Consider the following 20,224-nt stretch of genomic DNA (forward strand, 5'->3'; position numbering starts at 1 on the left):
AATAATGATTTCTTCTAGCAACCACGTAGGATTTATTAAGTATACTTATTTTTTGATAAAATAGTGAATGACCAATTTTAGGCAGCAGCAAAAGCTACAAAGGGTTTGGGTAAACATCTGCTACTTTGTGCAGGAAGCTATGAGGATTCTTTCTCCCACAGGAATGATTTTTAAGAGCTAAAAACATAAGCTAGATCATGACCCTAGACACATCGTCTGGAGGAAAATTTGAGGGACAGCACATTTTTATTTTAATGCCTTTAAAGTTTGATTTCAACCAAAGCGGGCTCTTAACAGGTGCATCCTCAAAAACACCCACTCACGTTCCCTTTATGGATTATCCACTTTGTCTGAAAAGTGAACACAGTTGATACCTTATAATTGACAAGTTGTGTCCTCATTTTATTACTTGACCATGGTTTGAGAAATGCAAATAGAAAAATAAAGCTATTTCATCAGAATAGGAACAGCACTAATAATTCTCTTGAAACTTTTAGTGCCCAGATAGTAAGTGATAAGGCTTTGATAGATCATCTTACCCACAGGGTTGGCCACATCAATAAATGAAAGCAGTAACTGTCATGAAATTAGAACAAAAATAAAAAAGTAGATTAATTTTTTAGAGACAGTATATATCAAACAATCCCGTAGCTCAGTTTTATATGAGAAATTATATTTCTGAGTATTACTCGTAAGCCATGCATGTTCTGCATGCCCTACGGTGGAAATTAGGGACAAAGGAAGAGTTATAAATTCAAAAGCATAATCAGGTTACAAATAATACATAAAGTGTGAAGGGAGATTATTCCAGAGTAGTGATTGACTCTATATTCCCAGGAAGAAAAACAACGATATGTAATTTAAATGAAAAATCTTGGAGATGCTTCGCGATTATGTATAACGTTAAGGTACAGCTGAGAAAAATGAAAAACAGACTGCAAGGAATTCTAATTCTCTGAGCAACAAGACGTGAATTAACTGCCTCGCAGTCATGTTTAAAGCCGGGATGTTGCTATTTTTAAGAAAAAGAAAAGAAATCTACCTCCACAAAAGGTGGAAACCAAACCCCTATGAAAAGTAACTAAAATAGCTTCGGAAGTCCGTGAAGTCCTAAAAGTGCCAGCACAGAGTGGCTGTGGCTTCCTCAGTTGACATTTTAGAGTATCTTTGGGGACCCAAGTGCTCTGAAGCACGCTTGGGGGACAGTCATCTCCCATGTTTCCACAGCTGCCATTTTATTTTCTACTTTTGTTTTGCCTCCTGTCTCCTCTTGAAAGGCGGCCCCACCTCCTCGGTTTCTCTTGCCAACGGTTCCTATAGTTGCTGCCCCCAACTTTTTCTCCCCTTTCCCTCCAAATGCCAAGAGTGGTAATTTGGTATTTGGTTTGCCACCGAAACCATTCACATGTGGTGGGAATGGAGCATTTGGTGGCTTAGATTCCATTTAAACATTGAACCCACACACACGTTTTCCCTGGCAGGAAGCCGACCGCATATTTTCCATAAATGGCACCAGCATCCACCCCATGCTGGGCGTCTGAGACCTGAGCGCACCAGTGTGCGGCCAGCAGGGTGCCCTCTGTGAGTCCCTTGTGCCCTGTCAGTTCCACTCGCCCCTTTACCTCAGACGTGTGAGGCAGTAGCCTTTCCAATGGTCCCTGAAAGCCCGACCTTTCCTTTCTTCCATGAGCCTGCGTAGAACTGCCCACTTCCTCTTCTCAAGGCGCAGCTCTGTTATGTTCTGCGGCTTCTTGTTTCTTAAATTCAGTACAGGCTGTTCTAGACAGTAAGCAAAGCCAGTAAGCAAACCATAAAGCCTCAGTTTCTCAAGCCTGTCCTCCACTACTCCCCAACCTGCACCCGGGCTTTAGCCCAGCCAAGTGCGTATCTGATCACAGAGATATCTTTGTGCCCTCCACCTCTCTGTCTTGGCTTACGAGGCCTCTTTCTTTGGAATCCAACCCGTCCTTTGAGCCCATTCATATTACAACCTCTGGCAAGGAGCCTTTCCAAGCCTTCCTATCCCTCTCCTCACCTCCCTCCACCTAACTCTCCCCCTCCCTCAACCCCCCCGTGGGTTCTGTAGCTCACTCATGGCACTTCACGAGCTTCTGGTATTGTATGCTGAAGAATGAGGTACCAGCCTTCTTACTCACCTTGAATTCCCCTGCAGATCCTAGTCATGGTACTTTGAACATAAAAGGTAGTCAGGAAGGAGTTGTTAATTTGCAGATTATGAAAACCAAGTTTAGCTTTATCACAGGAGTTGGATTGCTCCAGCAAGTGTCCATTCCAGGAATGTTTCCAGCATGAATTTCGACCACTGTCCTGCCCCTCCCCACCTTTGGGATATAATTCCGAGTAGTGTCATCCTCTGCGTTTTTCTCTTCCTCTTCCTCTTCTTCATTCTAGTTATGAGGAGTGAGGAGGGAGCCCTAGAGCTCTGTGCTCCTGGATAAACCCACAGCCTCTACCCCAAGCCTTACATCTCCCCATCACCCTCTGCCTTGAGACCCTCAGGGTTCATCTCATGATGCCTCTTTCTCAGCAAGCCCAGGTATCTAGCTCTCCCTTCTTCCCCTAGACCTTCACCCCCATACCACTCAGTGCATCCCTGCCTCTTTCCTCTCTCTGTTTTCAGAACCCTTCAGTGTGCTCTGGGACTCAAGGTTAGTCACCGGCCAGTCCCATACATCTGTAGCCTCATCCGTTCTCCTTACCACTGCTACCGGCAACTATTTCAAAACGTATGCTCTCTCCCCACTTTACCTACACCTCCTCCCTCATCTGCAGCCACACCTGACCATCTTGCTTCTGCTGCTGGGAAAACAAAGCAATCAGAAGAGGCCATTCAAATGTCCTGCCCCTGGACCATCCCATCTGCTCACCCCCAGACCTCTGTGCCCGTGCTTGCCATTCTTCCTGTTTGTCTGGGTGAAGCGTCTGCCCGGTGGCTGAAGCCAGTCCCTCCCTTGGGCACTGGGGCCCATCCCTTCCTGCCCCTTCAAGCTCCGGTGGTCTTCCTTTCTCCCTGCCTCGTCAAAATTTCCCTGTTGGGTCATAAGCATTCAAAAATGCTGTACATTTTCCCATCTTAAAAAACAAACAGGGGTGCCTGGGTGGCTCAGTCGGTTGAGCGTCTGACTTCGACTCAGGTCATGATCTCACAGTTTGTGGGTTCGAGCCCCATTTGGGCTCTGTGCTGATAGCTCAGAGCCTGGAGCCTGCTTCAGATTCTGTGTCTTCCTCTCTTTCTGCCCCTCTCCTGCTCATTCTCTCTCCCCCCCCCTCAAAAATAAACATTAAAAATTAAAAAAAAAAAAAACTACTATTCTTCTCTGGCTTGTCCACACTGGTGCTCCCTCTGTGTGAATTCTCAGTGACCTCTTCCTTGCTGGTTTCCATCCCTCGTCAATTGGCTGCTCCTTGTCGTCTCCATTACTGGTTCCTCCTTGTGACCTGTCCCCCAATTCCCCTCCTAAGTGCCCTCATTCAGCCTTACGGCTTTACATGCCATCTTTTGTTGACAACTCCAACATTTATGCCCTTATCTACCTGGATCTCTCTCTCCCCTTTGTTGCCAGCTGACTACGTGATGTCTCTTTTGGATGGCTGATGCCTCGAAACTAGCCCCAAACCAAATCCCTCATTTCCCCACCTACCTCTCCAAACTGCTCCTCTCAGTCTCCTACATTTCAGTCAAGGGCAACTCCATCTTACTCGGGTCAGAAACCTGGATGTCTTACCAGCACAGTCTACTTCGCGTTCATGGGCAAACACTGAAGACTCCACTGTCAACATATACCTCAAGGTTGACCGTGTCTTACCACCTCCACTGCTACAGTCTTATTCCAAACCATCCTAATCTCTTGCGTGGATCATTGCAATAGCCTCGTAACTGATCTTCCTGTGCCCACCATTGACCCTGTGCTCTATTGTAAACCCCTCTCCCAGCATGATCCTGTTAAAACAAGCCAGGTCACATCACCCCAGCACTCACAATCCTCCCATAGCTCCTATCTCATGCGGAGAAAAAGCCAAGTCCCCTCGGGGATCTGTGGAGGTGCCCCCAACTCTGCCAGTGTGTCCACTGCAGACCCACATCGGTATTTCACAGTCTCATCTTGTACCTTTTAACTTTTTCTTCCTGCCTAGAATGCTCCTCTCCCTGCTTGTCAGTAGAGGTCACTCCCTTCCCTCTTTCAAGTCTCTGCTCAAATGTTGTTTTCTCAGTCATTCTTTCTCCGATTTCCTGTCTCGGTCGGAGCCGAGTAGCACCTGCCCGACCCTCACAGTCCCACCCCAAAGAGCATGCTTCTCTGGAGACTGGCCCCGATTAACATCCTGCAGACAGTATTTGTTTCCATCCAGGTCTGCCCTTCCCCACAAGAGTATAACTTCCACGAGGACAGAGGCTTTGATTATACCCATTTGTTCACTGTTACATCCCTAAAACAGCGCATGGCACCGTTGAGGTACTCAATAAATACTTAGTGAATAAATGAAGGATATTGCTGATTTTCTCCCACATTGAAGGACAGCCTAGCACTAGTCCCCATGATGCAGATATTGCAGGGAGCTAAGCTGGCCCTGGGCTATTCCTATTCTTCACTCTTGCTATGAGGAAGGCTTCCTGTTTTCTCAAGGTGAGGCAGTCCCAGTGCTGTGGGCCACGCGATCAGTAACTCCAGGCAGCAGTGGTGGCTTTCATGGCCTTCTGGGCTGGCATCCTTGGGTCTTCTGGAAAAATTTCTGCAGCCAGTTCGGTAGTCTAAATTGGGCCCAAACCTCAAACCAGTGGCTGAGTACATCGTGTTCTCAGCCTGGCGTGCTGCTGTTTTTTAACATCGGACACTGGGCCAAGACTCACTGTTTTCGGCTAAGTTGAAAACCAACCAAATACTGCATGGGATAAAATAATCCCCTTTCTTATAAGATTTCTCCCATTAAGTGTTTTATCTGAAACCTTAAACAATGCACGTCTACTGGAATACCACCCTTTATCATTTTCTTGGCCATTAAACAAAACACGGAAAACCCAGAGCTATCACGAGGAGTCAGTAGAGTGGGCATCTGTGAAGATTATGCTCTACGATTTTAGCAGCCTGTCACCTTCAATCTCTGAAATATTAGCTTATTCATCATTTTAATGAATACGTTCAAGCCTAGATAATGCCCCCCGTTAAATGCATACATTAGAATTTATTCCCCTCAAAAGGATCTAAACATGCAGTAAACTAACTCTAAAGGGAACACACAGTGGAAGAGAAAAAAATGCTTTTCCACGAAGAATTAGAATTGATACTGAAAAAAAAAAAAAAGAATGAAAGTTCATACCATTAGAATCTTGGCAAGAAAATAACAAGACAGAGGGGAAAATATTATGAAAACAACTCTTTTGCCAAGCAGTTTGTAAATTATACTGTTAAATTCATAGATTTGAGGGGGGGGGTGGGAAGAAGCTATCCGTTGCAACCACATTCTGTCACAAATTATTCTCTGTCACAAATTATTCTCTGTCCCAGGCTGACAGCTCACAACCACATGGTTCCAAAAAAAAAAAAGTGGAGAAAAGAGCATCCTGTGGAAAGGGATCGTAAAGATCTCCATTTCAGGAAAGACCGAAAGGGCAGGGCAGGCAGCCAAAGGCAGGAATGGCAGACACCCAGCGTGAACTTGAGATTCACGATGCACACCTCTGTGAGATTACCTCAGCCTGGTGACTTGTGTCATCCCAACTTGTATGCACGTTGATGCTTCCCGGATCAGTCCCCAACCCAGACATTCCCATCCCCTTCACTCTGGCACTGTCACAATGATCTGGTGGCCGTGCCCTGTTGCGGGCAAAGGGAGGGTCGCTCCCAGACAGCTCGGGGCAGCCCTCCTCTCCTTTTCTGAGTTGCTCTCCCATTTTGCATGATTGCCGCCATAATCTCATTGCAACTGTGTCCTGCGGAGATGGAACATTTCATTTTCTTGACCTGCAATGTGAAATGAGTTAAAAGTAGGTGCTAAAGAATGATAATATGGAGCTTATGCTAGCTGCATAGCAATGGGCTTGTCTGCTTTCCAAAGGGAATGAAAGGCAGCAAGGGAGACTCTTTTCCTGTCCTAAAGATGTGTAGAGTATTCACCAGTTCTCATGGAGCAGGCCAAAGTGTTGGCTAAAGTCAAATACAACCAGTTGTTAATTAACAGAAACAAACATGACCGTTGACAAGACAAACTCTTCCCTTACTGTTTACAATGTATGGGTTGTATCCGTGTTGTTTTTTATACTTCAGTATTTTAGGCTAAATAAAGTTTTTCTAAATCTCTTTCCCAAGTGCTGTATTTACTGGCATAATTTAGTTATAAAGAAACTCAGCCAGTCAGTTATTTAGAAAATATATTTGGAGCATTTGAAATCTATTAACTACTGAGATAAATAGAATGGCTCCCAATATGCCAATATGCCAACATTTGGTAGAATAAACCAATTTCATTTTATTGTTTTAAAGTTAAGTTTTTTTAATTGAACAAAAAAGCCAAAATTCAAAAGCATGGCACCCTTTTTCCCTCTTGTGAATTTTATGTGTTATTTATTTTACACGGATTTTTAAAAATTTTCATCTTTTTATAACGTACATATTTTCTTTAAATCTTCCTGGCAATTTATTTAATATTACAATATCCTGCAAACCCACTGCTTGGCTGTATGTTCCAGTGACATATTGGAGGGGTATACTTAAGATGTAATTACACTAAAAGTAGTAAGCATTATTAGTTTTAAGGTTTATCTGGATAACTAGTTTGAGGGATATCCATTCAAACAAGAGAGCAGGACATACCCCTGAAGTTGTCAGAAAGAAAAATGACCTGAAACAGGCTATGCAGAAGGGTTTGTATCTGATAAGGAGTGATTTTTACATCACGCCTGCTCTCATTACAATTGTCACTTTGATCGCAAAGCATGCGTGGATAGAAACTTATCTTCTGCCTTGTGTCTGTCCCCAGTCTTGACTAGCTTCATCTGTCTGATGGCCACAGCTGGGTTCAAGATGCAGAATCTCTTATAAAATCTTAATATGAATACCTTTTGAAAGAAACACAGTTTATATGTTTCCAGTGGAAACAGATGGAAAGCTCTAGCTAGACACTCCCTATTTCCCTGTGTCAACTCATCTTGGAATAAGCCCAGCCTGCAATGCACCAGACACAGGGAGGGCTAAGTTTTTCCAAGAATCAGGTGAAGCGTGAACGGGAAACCCAGTGAAAGGGTAGAGAGGGGCGATATCAATATTCAGTTTCAATTACATGGTTTTTTTTTTTAAACCAAGGAACACAAGAAGAAAATTCTAAGGTGAGAGACTTGGCCATAAAATTCCTGCTTTCAGAATGATCTGTCCTGACCACGTGGTGAGGACAGTGGCTGGCTAAGATGCTCAGCACTGTCACATTCTGATTAAGAGAGTAGAAGCCCTTAAAAAAAATGGATTCTGCGTAGTGAGTTGAACATTACATTCCTAGTATTTTCTCGTCCTGAACTCGTTTAGCTGAGGAAATGGATATTTCATCAGACGTGGATTTGACATTCCATCGTATTATGCCATAAACAGGACAAACGTTTGGGAAATGGGAAAGCAGGCGAGCTAAGACAGTAGTCACTGGAAGGCTCTGGTTATCTCATTTAAACAGATATTAAATGTGAGTGCCAGTAGTGTGATCATCAGCTGCTTCCCACTTTGTGCATAAATTGCTTAGAAGGAGTCTTTTGCCTACCAGATGTGACCTAGATTTAGAATTCCAAAGGCAGGGGAAAAATCTCTATTGTGTTAAAAAAACAATTGCTGGTAAAATGCATGGAAAATGAGCTTATCTCACTTTTCCAGGTGTTTGGGCTAATATGTTATAGAATTACTGCTTCACTTATGAAAAATAATTGAGGAAAATGTTCCAGCAAATCAAATTTGGATAAAGGCTTAGATAGCTATTGTGTTGTTAGCAGTTTAAAACGGCAGAAAGGGCAGGGAGCCAATAGAGATAATAAAAATATAAAAAACTGTTTGAGAAGAGTCTCTTCTAAAAGGGTCAGTGCTGGGGGTGCTACCCAACTTCTGTTATGGCTTAGTAAAATATTGAAGAACAATATGAACAATTACCCTCCTTTCAGTGCATATGAAAGCTGTTGAAAAAAAATCAAAAGCTTGTCTGTCTGCTGGCTCTGATAAGTCGTATTACCCTGTTAAATGCAGCGATTTTTTTTTTTGTTTTGTTTTTAAAACATAACATCTTTATTCTCTTACCCACCATCTGTCCTTTTTCATTTCCTTTTCATCTTTAGGAGCTGCCACCCCGAAGCCAGTTCCAGAACCCGAGAAGGAAACAGACCACACGGTCAAAATTGCTGGAGTCATTGCCGGCATCTTGCTGTTCGTCATTATATTCCTTGGAGTTGTGTTGGTTATGAAGAAAAGGTGAGCTCCCAGCTGTTGCCAGAGATGTGGTTCTACCCTGTCATCTGCCAGTTTGCTTTGCGTGTGTGGGTGGTTTTCATGGCTAAGACACATCTGTGACTCTATTGGTATTTTTCATCATATAGCGTGGAAGGTTATGAGGCAAAATTTAGAGTAATGGCTGTGGAGTTGTATGAATATGCAAAGTATATCATGCCAAGGTAACCTAAGACTGTGTCTTCCCACACGTTGGTACGTAAAGCTCTACAAAATCTTTAAAAACATCTATCCGTCAGGGAATTTTTATTACCGATTACTGACGTACTAATGTAGTGGATGGTCTCAAGGACATGAGAAAGAAGAGATTTCCTTCTCATTATAATGAAGATAATGGTGAATTTATCAAGCCCATGTTTCGTGTAGGCACCATGGTAGGGGCTTAATCAGCACAACACCCCATGACAAAGGAACTCTTAGAAAACAGCCTGATAGGAGCCCAGGCCATGGTGTGACTGAAAACAAGAAAAACTCATTAAATGTTGTCGAATGGCTCTGTCTAACTGGGGGGTCGTGTGGGGGAGGAGAAAATGTGGCTATAGCCGTTGTGGCTATAATAAGCAATCCTCACCTCCCACACTTAAAAATATACTGTGTCTATTGTATATAGAAATGAGTAAAAACTTAACGATACAATGTTCAACTTATGCAAAAATTATCAACATAAAAATATGTGGTAAGCAGTAGCATAAATTTTCCCCTCCAGAGATACTACTAGGTCTTAATCCTTTTCTCTGTAGTTTAAAAACAATTATAGACTGGAAGTAAGTCATGGATAGTAGGAGGTGAGGATGGAGAGGTCAGCAAAGCAAGGTCTTGAAAATCTTGTCTGTCATCTAAGGAGGCTGGTCTTGGTCCTGAGATCCACTGGTGGCCTTTAAGCAGGTGGTAATGTGATGTAATTTTTGTCTTAGAAAGATCACTTTGATGTTAGGGTTGAGCACCATGAGGAAGGAAAAGAGCTCAAGTTAGGAAGACCAGTTGGATGAGGAGGGGGCAGCCTTAGAATTATTAGGTGGTAAGTTGTAGCATTATTAGGTGGTAAGTTGTAGTTTGAAGGCAGAAGCCCAGAGAAAAGGAGCAATTATACAAAGAGCCTCGTTACTGACTTAGACAACTTAGGGAAGATGTTCCCAACTCAGAAAATGCGGAGTATGGGAAGTAGACATAGGCAGGGCACGAAGTTTGGAGAGGTAGGCATGTCACTTTTTCAGTTCACTGTTCCTATTAAGGTTAGTGGAAATGTCCGCGGGACAGTTGGTTGTGCTGGTGTGGACTCGGAATAACAATTTCCATAGTCAGGTCAGCACCCTATGCCGGGCTGAAGTCCTGGATTTGGATGAGATCACTCAGTGTCATTGTAGAGTGAGAAGGAAGTTAAGGATGAAGGGTAAACCTTGGGTAACCCAGTATCTAAGGGGTGAGTTCTTATCTATCTATCTATCTATCTATCTATCTTTTAAAAATTTTTATTACATTTATTTATTTTTGAGAGCCAGAGTGAGGCAGAGCATGCGTGGGAGAGGGGCAGAGAGAGAAGGAGACACAAACTCCGAAGCAGGCTCCAGGCTCTGAGCAAGTGTTCAGCACAGAACCCGATGTGGGACTAGAACCCACGAACCGTGAGATCGTGGCCTGAGCCGAAGTCGGACACTTAACCGACTGAGCCACCCAGGCGCCCCTCTATCTATCTCTCTGTACCACACACACATATGCATCTTTTCTTGCTCTGTCCTTTGTCTTATGTTTACTGTTCTACATTGGCCTCAGGACAAACCATCGCTCTGTCTCAGCTGCACGTTACTAATGAGTCCCCATAGTTTGCCACTTCTTTCCCACTTGCTTTACATCCTCAATTTCTTTCTCTCTTTTTCCACCCATCATTTAATTTCTCCTCTTATTTTTCTTCCCATTTTTTTGTCTTGTGATGAGAACTTTTAAGAGCTACTCTCTTAGGAACTTTAAAATATGCAACCTGGGATTATTAACTATGATCGCCATGTTGTACATTATGTCCCATGACTTATTAGTTTATAATGGAAGTCTCCTCATTTTTAATTCTTTCTTTTTTCTTTCTTTTTTTTTTTTTAATTTTTTTTTCAACGTTTTTATTTATTTTTGGGACAGAGAGAGACAGAGCATGAACAGGGGAGGGGCAGAGAGAGAGGGAGACACAGAATCGGAAACAGGCTCCAGGCTCCGAGCCATCAGCCCAGAGCCCGACGCGGGGCTCGAACTCACGGACCGCGAGATCGTGACCTGGCTGAAGTCGGACGCTTAACCGACTGCGCCACCCAGGCGCCCCATTTCTTTTTTCTTTTGATTTCACTTCCCTGTAACTTCCTTCTCTTTATCCTTCTTCTTCTCTAGCTATTTATCTCTTTATTTCTTTCTCTTGTCCATTTTCTTTTTTTTATTTCTTCTTCTCTTACTTCTCCATCACCTCTTATGCATTTTTCTCCCAGATGTTTTGCATTGCCCCCCCACCTCAGTGTTCATTCAGAAGACTTCTCTTTGCTACCAATGGTTAATCCTGTTTTTTTTTTAAATATTATTCACTATAAAATCAAAGTAATGCTAGGCCTTTCCATGCCTGGATATTCAAACTAAACATTCTGAAGGGATTTATTTTTAGTTGAGGGAATATGTTGCATTTCTGTGTCATCTGGCAAGCTCTCTATGAGGAATAGCCTGAAACTACTAATCCAGTTGCCCTTGTGACCTTAGCTAAATGTCATTTCATCCTCCAAGGGTCTATTTCTGCTGGATTAATTCATTATTCTACCTAGGTCTCTCAGGTAGTCATGGAGGTTATGTTATAAATTATGCATTTGAAGAGATTGCCTCCGGTAACATATGGTCTTGATACAACATTAGACTAAATACCAATAACTCATATCAAATTTACATGATTATTTACTAGGTAATGATCTTAAAAGGGTTGTTTTCATATCATGGGCCACTTTTGTATTTGTTTTTTCTGAAATACAGAATATGCTCTCTGTGGGGTAAATTTACCAATATATCATTCCTATAAATATAAAACTTACAAGATTTAGACCTGAATAGTCATATCATATTTAATAGGAATTCTGACAAATTCTAAGTGTTCAGGGTTTTTTCTCCAAAATTTTAGTCTAAATTTTAAGTTGTTTTTTTTTAAATAGTTAAAACATGATATTTTATCTACCTATCTAGGGAGAGAGAGCACACATGTGAGCAGGGGAGGGACAGAGAGAGAGAATCCCAAGCAGGCTCTACTCTGTCAGCATGAGCCCAATGCGTGGCTTGATCTCATAAACTGCAACAAGGTCATGGCTTGAGCCGAAATCAAACATCAGACATTTAACCAACTGAGCCACCCAGGTGCCCCTAAAACAACGTGTTAACGATGGATAAGTTGCAGATGTATCATTGATAGGGAATAAGCCACACTCTTTGGTTAGAAGAACACTGAATTGTTTTTTGTTTGTTTGTTTTTTTATAGAGGTCTGCCATATGACATTGTATTAGTTTCAGGTGTATAACATCATGATTCAACATTTGTATATACTGTGAACTGATCAGCACAATGAATTTAGTTAATGCCCCTCTCACATTGTTACAAAATTTCTTTTCTTGTGGTAAGGACTTTCAAGGTCTCCTCTCAGCAACTTTGAAGTATATGCTACAGTATTATTAACTAGGGCTGAACATTACTTCCCCCGACTTACTTATTCTATAGCTGGAAATGTGTACCTTTTGACCCCTTCACCCGCTCTGCTCACCTCCCACCACACGCAGAAGAACACCGAATTTAGACTTGCAATCCCTAGGTCTTTAAGTTTGTGATTCTGAGCTTCTCTGGGCCTTGGAGTCCTCATTTGTGAATTGAGAGCATAACATGGGATGATCTCTGTAGTTCCTCCACTTCCAGTCAATTGGTCAGGTGTTCCATATGTAGTGGCCTATGGTGACACTGTACGTTTGCTATTCTGGAAATACAGTGGGTGGCTTATTGCCATATTTCATTATTTAAACATACTCCATAGTTCTTCCAAAGACTGTCTTTGTTCAGTTGGCTCAAGTCTAGAAGTGTTACTTGGTGAAGAGCTTATCTCTTAGCCCTGTGTCCTGCTGTCACACAGCAGGCAATTAAAAGGAAGGAGCAGGGAGGGGAATGAAAATGGGGAAGGAGAGAGAGGGAAGGAAAAGAACTGCCTCAGGTGCAGTTAAAGCCTGATGCTAATCGGAGTCGGAGTCCTTCCTGCATGGGCGATTTAGTCCACGTTGCTTCTGCCCTCAGCGCCCGGCCACAGCCCACGCAAATATGTGCCATTGGTCATAAAGACAGACTGGGCCCAGGAGAAAGGGTGCTGAAACAAACTCATCAATATTTCTGGAAATACAATTGGAAGTCTGTCCTGCTGAGGAAAAGTCAGTAGTTACTGTCTGTGTTTATCAGCACTCCAGGCCAGATGGGCCTGAGCCCCTGGGAGGTGGGGGACAGCAAATTTAATTAGGAGGCATTGCCAATTATAAGCTTAGCTCAGATCATATTGCTTTCTGAAGGGTAGGCCTTTTATAAAAAGTGGTTGCTGGGGCGCCGGGGTGGCTCAGTTGGTTAAGCTTCCAACTCTTGGTTTCAGCCCAGGTCATGATCTCACGGTTTCTGAGTTCGAACCCCGCCTCCAGCTCTGCGCTAACAGCACAGAGCCTGCTTGCAATTCTCTCTCTCTCTCTCTCTCTCTCTCTCTCCCTCTCTTTCAAAATAATAAACAAACTTAAAAAAAAGTAGTTGCTGAAGGTAGGCCCTAATACATAAAATCCATTCGATTCATGTTAACTCATGGAATTCTTTCACATCAAGGCAATAATGACTGAAAACTGAGATAACCATCAGTTTTATTTGGCTATAATGTTTTACAAACTTACCACAAATGAATGACTAATTGTTCACTTGTTTATGAATATTAATTTATTGGAACCTTACCTGGACTAATGTACTATGAAACCACCTTTGCCTTGAAAGCTGTTAGCAAAACCTTTACGTTTATTTTTTATTTTATCCTATAAGCAAAGCAATTTCTTATTTTCTCTTTCGCAAAAATATGTGTTCTTCGGAGGGTGCAGTGTTTTGTTGCAGCAAATGTTGATAAAGGTTAGAAGATGGATATGAAATTAAAGTTTCATACAGAGTCATATGACAATGTAGAGGTGACCCTTGAGCAACACTGGGGTTTGGGGCACTGGCCGCCCCTCCCCCTCCCCCCCCCCCACTGTCAAAAACTCATATAAATTTGGGCTCCCTCAAAACTTAACTACTGCTAGCCTACTGTCAGTTGACAACATAGTCAATCAACACATATTTTTTATGTCATATGTTCTATATACTATATTCTTACAATAAAGTAAGCTCGAGAAAAGAATGTTATTTGGTAAATCATGAGGAAGAGAATATACATTTACACGACAGTACTGAAAAAAACAATCCGTGTGGACCCACACAACTCAACCCTGTGTTGTTCAAAGGTCAATTGTATTTTCGAAATTAATATGAAATAAGTTGAGTAGGAGATACTTAGTATTTATCATTTTTCATCCATGTATAATTAAATATATTTCTATAAATGAAAATACCTGCATTTTCAACATTTTTCATAGCGAATAATTTATCTCAATAACATGTTTGACAGAATTTAGCATACAAACACCATCCATTTTTACCCTGCTTAATTATATTTACTATTGTTTCTAAAGTTGATATAGATCTTTTAGAAATTTGAGAACATTTATATTAATTACGGTAATATTCCTGTCTCAGCTATTGAGGTAAGTAGAAATTACAGAAGTTGTGGCTCTATGAAAATAATTAAGGAAATATGCACTCTTAGTCAAAGTAGCAAATGTTAGCTATTCAACTACAACAACACCTGTTTTAGGTAAATGTAACTGTTTTAATCCTGAAGCACTCTACCTCTATCTCTTTCCAGAACATATTTTAACAAGTGTACATTTTGCAAATGCAGCACATGCCATTAAATATTTAGAGCCCATTCTATTATATTTAAACAATACTGATACTGAGAAAGAAATCTCAATAAAAAATAGGAAGTATTTCTGAAGACACCATGAAACAAAAAAGATAGAGAGAAAATTTGATGAAAGCTCTATTTTCAAAGGGATGCCTGCAGCATGTGGCTGGAGGCAAGTTGACATTATCTATAGCTCTTCTGCTATACTTGTTTACATATGAGATAGGAATTCTTTCCCTCTATAGCTCAGTGTGAGTCGTATGTGGAAAATGTCTTAAGTCTGGATGCTCTATTGTTTCAAAATCACACTTTCTGAAACTACATTGAGAAAGTTTCTTTGTGATTATTATTTAGAATATGTGTACTTGATACGCAGCTGTATAAATAACCAGATGCTGGGACTTTCTGCTCCAGCACAAGCTTTGGCACGCATGAGACAGGATATCTGGGTACACAAAGAAGGATGCGTATGTCATCCTAATCTGTCAATCAGCTAATGTCCTTCAGTTTTCTAGATGATAACTGGATGGGCTTGTGGTACAGAGGTAAGTTAAACAAACTGACCTTTCTCAAGGCCTCCTCTAACCTGGACTTTATGTGATTATTCTAATAGCTCCTATATTAGACACTATTTCTGGACTCAACTGAATGGTTTGACTATGTTCTATTACCTTCCATCAAGGGTTCTTTGGCAGCTCTTTATATGGAAGATTTTATTTTAAACAGGAGGGTGGGGAATATAGGCACTCATTTTTTATTTTATTTTTATTTTATAGGAGAAAAGTGTCAGAATGGTAAGGGGCAGCCACTGGGCTTTGGAACCTTAACAGATCTGGTTTGAATCCCAGCTCCTACTTGGTTAGCAGTGTAAATGCGGATGAGTTACTTACCATCTCTGAACTTTTGCAATGGGAAATGTGGTGATGAGGCTACTGTGTACTTCACAGGGGCATGAAGATTAAATAAGATAACTCATTACATAGCTGGTGCTGGATAAATAATAGCATAGGGGCCTAGAAGGTTGGGAGATTGTTCAAGGTGATGCAGGTAATACAGGGCAGAGCCTGGCATAAATCAAATGTATCTGGTTGTTAACCACCCTGCTCCACTGCTTATGGCCACAGCATTAAACTCAGAGATGCCTCCTGCTCTGTTCAAACTCAGGTACTGTCCGGATCCATTAGTTGGAAACACAGTGTAGTCATCAGCTTACCACAGTTAACCATCACTCTAAGTCTGCAAAGATTTGAAATCTGCCAGCATGCTTTGGAAAACAGCTAACTAAAAGCTTTTTCCACTTCCTCCTTTATAGAAGTGTTTTTTAAATCCTTTCAAGTGTGTGTATTTTGTCCTTTTTGGAACAGTAGGTTTCCTTCGGGTAACTCACAATAGTTGAGGGTGCTGTATCCTCGTCTGGTTTAGTGACTGAGAGAACTTTGTTAAGTTTCATAGTAAGCCGTGAAGGAAGGGAGTGTTTCACTCCAGGCCTTCCTCATCAGAGACCAACTCTAGAGTCTGGGAGCAGAGTGGAGTTACCAGCCATCCCTAGGCACAGCCACCTACCTATATCACACCTTGACCCTGTGGCTTCCAAGCTGTGTGACCGTGGGCAAGCCGCTTGGCTTTGTGTCCCTCGGTCTCCCCAGGTATACCAAGGGCAAAATAAGAGTACTTACTTTGTAGGAGTGTTAGGAGAAGAAAATGAGTTTCTACTGTCAAAGTGCCGGCCCCAATAAATATTACCTACGTTGACAATATACATAATCTGCTACCTCAGTATATGAGCCGTAGCTGACCCTAGGTTCAATGTGCATTGCACGCATGCCTCAAAGTTTTTGTTTCCATACTCAAGAGACGAGGCAGGACAAAAGGCTGTCTGTCCTGTAGAGGGAATCCACCTCTCCTTTGCCCATGGAGAACATGGGTCTTTAACTGTGAGGATAGCAAGGAACACAGCTATTACAAGGAAGGCAGCTCACGGTTCCTGTAGTTGGAGGCCAGGCTTTGGGGCAGGTGCTACAGCTGCGAGCACGAGCGAAAACCACTCTTGGGCCAAACTCACCCAGCAGTGTGCTTTCTGCACAGGCCACTGCTCACTCAAGGGGAGGGATGAACTATGGCTTACAGGGAAGGAAGTAAGCCAGAGTCCTGGGGCATCGATACGACTGCTCTTGGGGAATTCCCTCTAAGCCCCAAATTCTCCAGAGCGGTCATGGTCTTGGCAGTCAGCACAAATACTTTGTGTATCCAGACCTATGAGACCCAGATCTAATAAGGGGCCGAGCAGTCCTCCTCCGGGGTCAGAACAAAAGGGCAGCATTTCTCTCTCTGGTGTGCTCAGCAATGTCACACATCTATTTGGAGTCCCTGCACCTGCCTTAGATCCTGCTCAGCCAACTACCACAGGTCAGGATCAACCTCTGGAACTATCTGGAGTGTGGACCCTCATGCCTTGTTACTCGGCACCAGCTCCCCACCTGCACACATTGAGCGGGGTTCTTAGCAGCCATCTCAGGGTACAGTTGTCCTGCTGATTTGTGTTGTTAGTGCCTGTAACTTTCTAACACAGCTCATTTTTATCCTATACTCATTAGCATAGCTTCTTAAAACTTGTTCTTTTGGTCTGTCTTACCTCTAAAGCTTAAGTCTAACAGTACCTAAGAGGGTGTTAAGAGGGAGGTGATATTTACCACCAAAATTGACCATTCTCCACAGGCGATCTCCCCAGATGATGTGCGTTGTATGCATTGATATTTCCAGCTCAGTCCCACCCAGGCTCTCCCTGTTTCGTAAAGAGTGTATGTCTCCATTTATGTGGACATGACTTCACTTTCCAGTTTGTAGAGTGGGAAATGCCCAGGGTGTGAAAGCTGAGGATGACTTTAAATCTGTCATCTTGGTTAGTGAATCCAAGAATTCAAACTTGATATGATCATTTCTTCAGGGCACCTGGGTAGCTCAGTTGGTTGAGCGTCCGACTCTTGATTTCAGTTCAGGTCATGATCCCAGGATCATCAAGCCCCGCATTGGTCTCCCCCACTGAGTGTGGAGCCTGCTTAAGATTCTAGATCTCTCTCTCTCACTCCCTGCCCCTCTTCCTCTCATTCTCTCTCTCTTACAAATAAATAAATAGATAAATAAATAAATAAATAATCAATTCTTTCTGTTTTGTTTTATATTGGTGACTGAAACAGTAATGAAAAAGAGTATAGGAGAAATATATATATACATGTAAATATATACATGCATATATGTTTAAAATTGGCCATTGTCTAACCTGCTTCTTTAGGCAACATTTGTGATCCCTCTTCTTCTAACATAGATCTAAATTTCTTTTTAACAAGGAAAGGAGTTATATCTGAAATCTTTGACTTATGTTCATTTGTAGAAAATTACATACAGTTAAATTTTAAAGAGGATAGAGAGGGACCACTATACTAATGAGGAGAAGAATGCTTTCTCCCTCCTTCCGTCCCTCCCTCCCTCCCTCCCTCCATCCTTCTCTCTCCTCTCTCACTCTCTCACTCTCTCTCTCTTAGCAGATCTCAGCATTCCAGATGCAATAGTCTATTAAACAGTGTATTGAGGTGAATAGGAAAGGCATGGTTTTGCCCAATGCCCTTGCCTTTAAGGTGCCCAGGGCTTCACTAGATCCATTGGAAGTAGTAGTTGTTGTTGTTTTTTCATATATGCTGTTTCCCCATCGACACTGCTGTGGTAGAACTGAAGTGAAGCTATTTTTATGGCTTTTACTGCAACAAGCAAAACTTGACTTATTTATTAAATTCAACATACTTCTATTTGTTTGTGAAAACAACACAAAGCATAAAATTGGCAAAAATGTAGCCCTAGTTATCGTGTCTAAGAATGGCCCATTTTATCACTCAGGCGTAAGAGCAGGCATGAACACAACTCCCGGACATTAATTACGTTCCCCAGGCGACTTGAAGCAGCACCTGCCTGAACACCAGAATTCCAATTTGGACGCTAGGATTTGGTGCTCTCGTTACTCACCCCCTCATTACAGCACTCACATACATTCTCCTTGCATGCAGACTCTTGAGTTACCTGGGTCTCCTCTCTCTTTTCTGTTAGATTACAGCATATTAAAAGCTGTGATGTGATTTTTTTCTAACCATTTCTGGCACTCTGCTCTCATGCCCTTCAGGGTGTTTTGCAGGTAGTAGGCATGTAGGTTATTTAGCAATTACAGACAAAACTCTTCTTTAATGCAAGCCCTTCACTGCAACACTGGACTTTGAATTGCTTTGGCTTCTTATTTATTTGGGAGATGTATGTTTTATAATAGCATAAGATATTTGTGGGGCACCTGAGTAGCTCAGTTGGTTAAGACCAGGCTCAGGTCATGGTCTCACAGTTCATGGGATCAAGCCCTGCATCCTTGGGCTTCAATGCTAACAGCTGAGAGCCTGCCTGGGATCCTCTCTTTTTGCCCCTCCCTGTCTGTCTGTCTGTCTGTCTGTTTGTCTCTCTTTCTCAAAATAAATAAATAAAACATTCTTTTAAAAAGATATTTTTTAAGTTTTGGTGGACAGATTCCCTATTTTGAATAGCGTGATTTTTTAAAGTTTGTGTAACAATTACAGTAAAACCTTGGATTATGAGTCCCTTGTTCTGCGAGTGTTCTGCAAGGTGAGCAAATATTTCTAATAAATTTTAACTAGATAAATGAGTGATGTCTTGCAACACGAGTAGTACATGATGCGAAACATCACATGATCACAACTAAGCCAATAGTTCTTGAAATTCGCTTTGATATAGGAACGCCTTGGATTACAAACGTGTTTCTAGAACGAATTACACTCGCAAACCAAGGTTTTACTGTATTTACATTGTTAATTTAATATATTGAAACAGTTTCAATGAATAGGAATAGATTTAAATTGAGAGCTCAATTAAAAGAAAAATGGGTTCATAACTATGATTTACTTAAATTATTATTTATGTTTAAACCACCTCTGAAATATTTCTTATAAAGTGTGTACTCCTTTGGATAGTTTTCACAACCAACATCAATTTAGATAAAAATCATCATATTCAAAAAATGAATAAACAGCCTCAGGATGAGTTTTTTTTTTTTTTTTTACACGTGAGCATAGGCCCTAAATAAATTAAAACATCCAGTTTGTCAGGTCTTCCTTTCAGTGGGTTTACGATGGAAATGTTCAGACTCCTGTCTTCAGTAGCTACGCCTGGGCTTTCTGAAATTCATTCGGGTTTTCTCATTTCCAGCCCTTTGGCCACTAATAGCTCTTTCCACCAAAGGAAATTGTTCCTTTGAGTGTGTGCTGATTGGAGTGTATGATAAACATTGGTTCACTGTCCTCATGTCAGAAAGAAAACATTAACAGAAACAAAATCAGGAAAAAGCCATTTACCCAACAGCTCAGTGTAAGGATATAGTTACTGGGAACTATCAAAATGGCCTGTATTTTTTTTTTTCCTGATTTGCCTAAAAGCCTGGGTCATGGATCCAGAGTCTGAGCTCAGTCATTGAAGAAATCAGCCACTCCTAAGAGAATAGGTCAGTTATCAGTGCCTAATTCTTGGGTACTGCCTTAACCTTTACTTAAAAGGAAGAGAGAGCAATCTCAGAAATATTTAAGATGCGTTTTTAAATGTTTATTTATTTTGAGAGAGAGAGAGAGAGAGAGGATCCAAAGTCGGCTCTGCGCTGACAGCAGTGAGCCCAGTGTG

General features: G+C 41.8%; 1 protein-coding gene across 1 annotated transcript in view; it reads left to right on the forward strand.

Annotated features, from left to right (window-relative positions):
* The window catches only part of PTPRM (protein tyrosine phosphatase receptor type M), a 794,802-nt gene that overhangs the window by 558,444 nt on the left and 216,134 nt on the right, over positions 1-20,224 (forward strand). Inside the window, 1 exon segment of the mRNA XM_032595357.1 lies at positions 8,324-8,456. Coding sequence (XP_032451248.1) covers positions 8,324-8,456 — 133 coding nt within the window.

Source organism: Lynx canadensis, chromosome D3, assembly GCF_007474595.2.
Source record: "Lynx canadensis isolate LIC74 chromosome D3, mLynCan4.pri.v2, whole genome shotgun sequence".
Taxonomy (NCBI): domain Eukaryota; kingdom Metazoa; phylum Chordata; class Mammalia; order Carnivora; family Felidae; genus Lynx; species Lynx canadensis.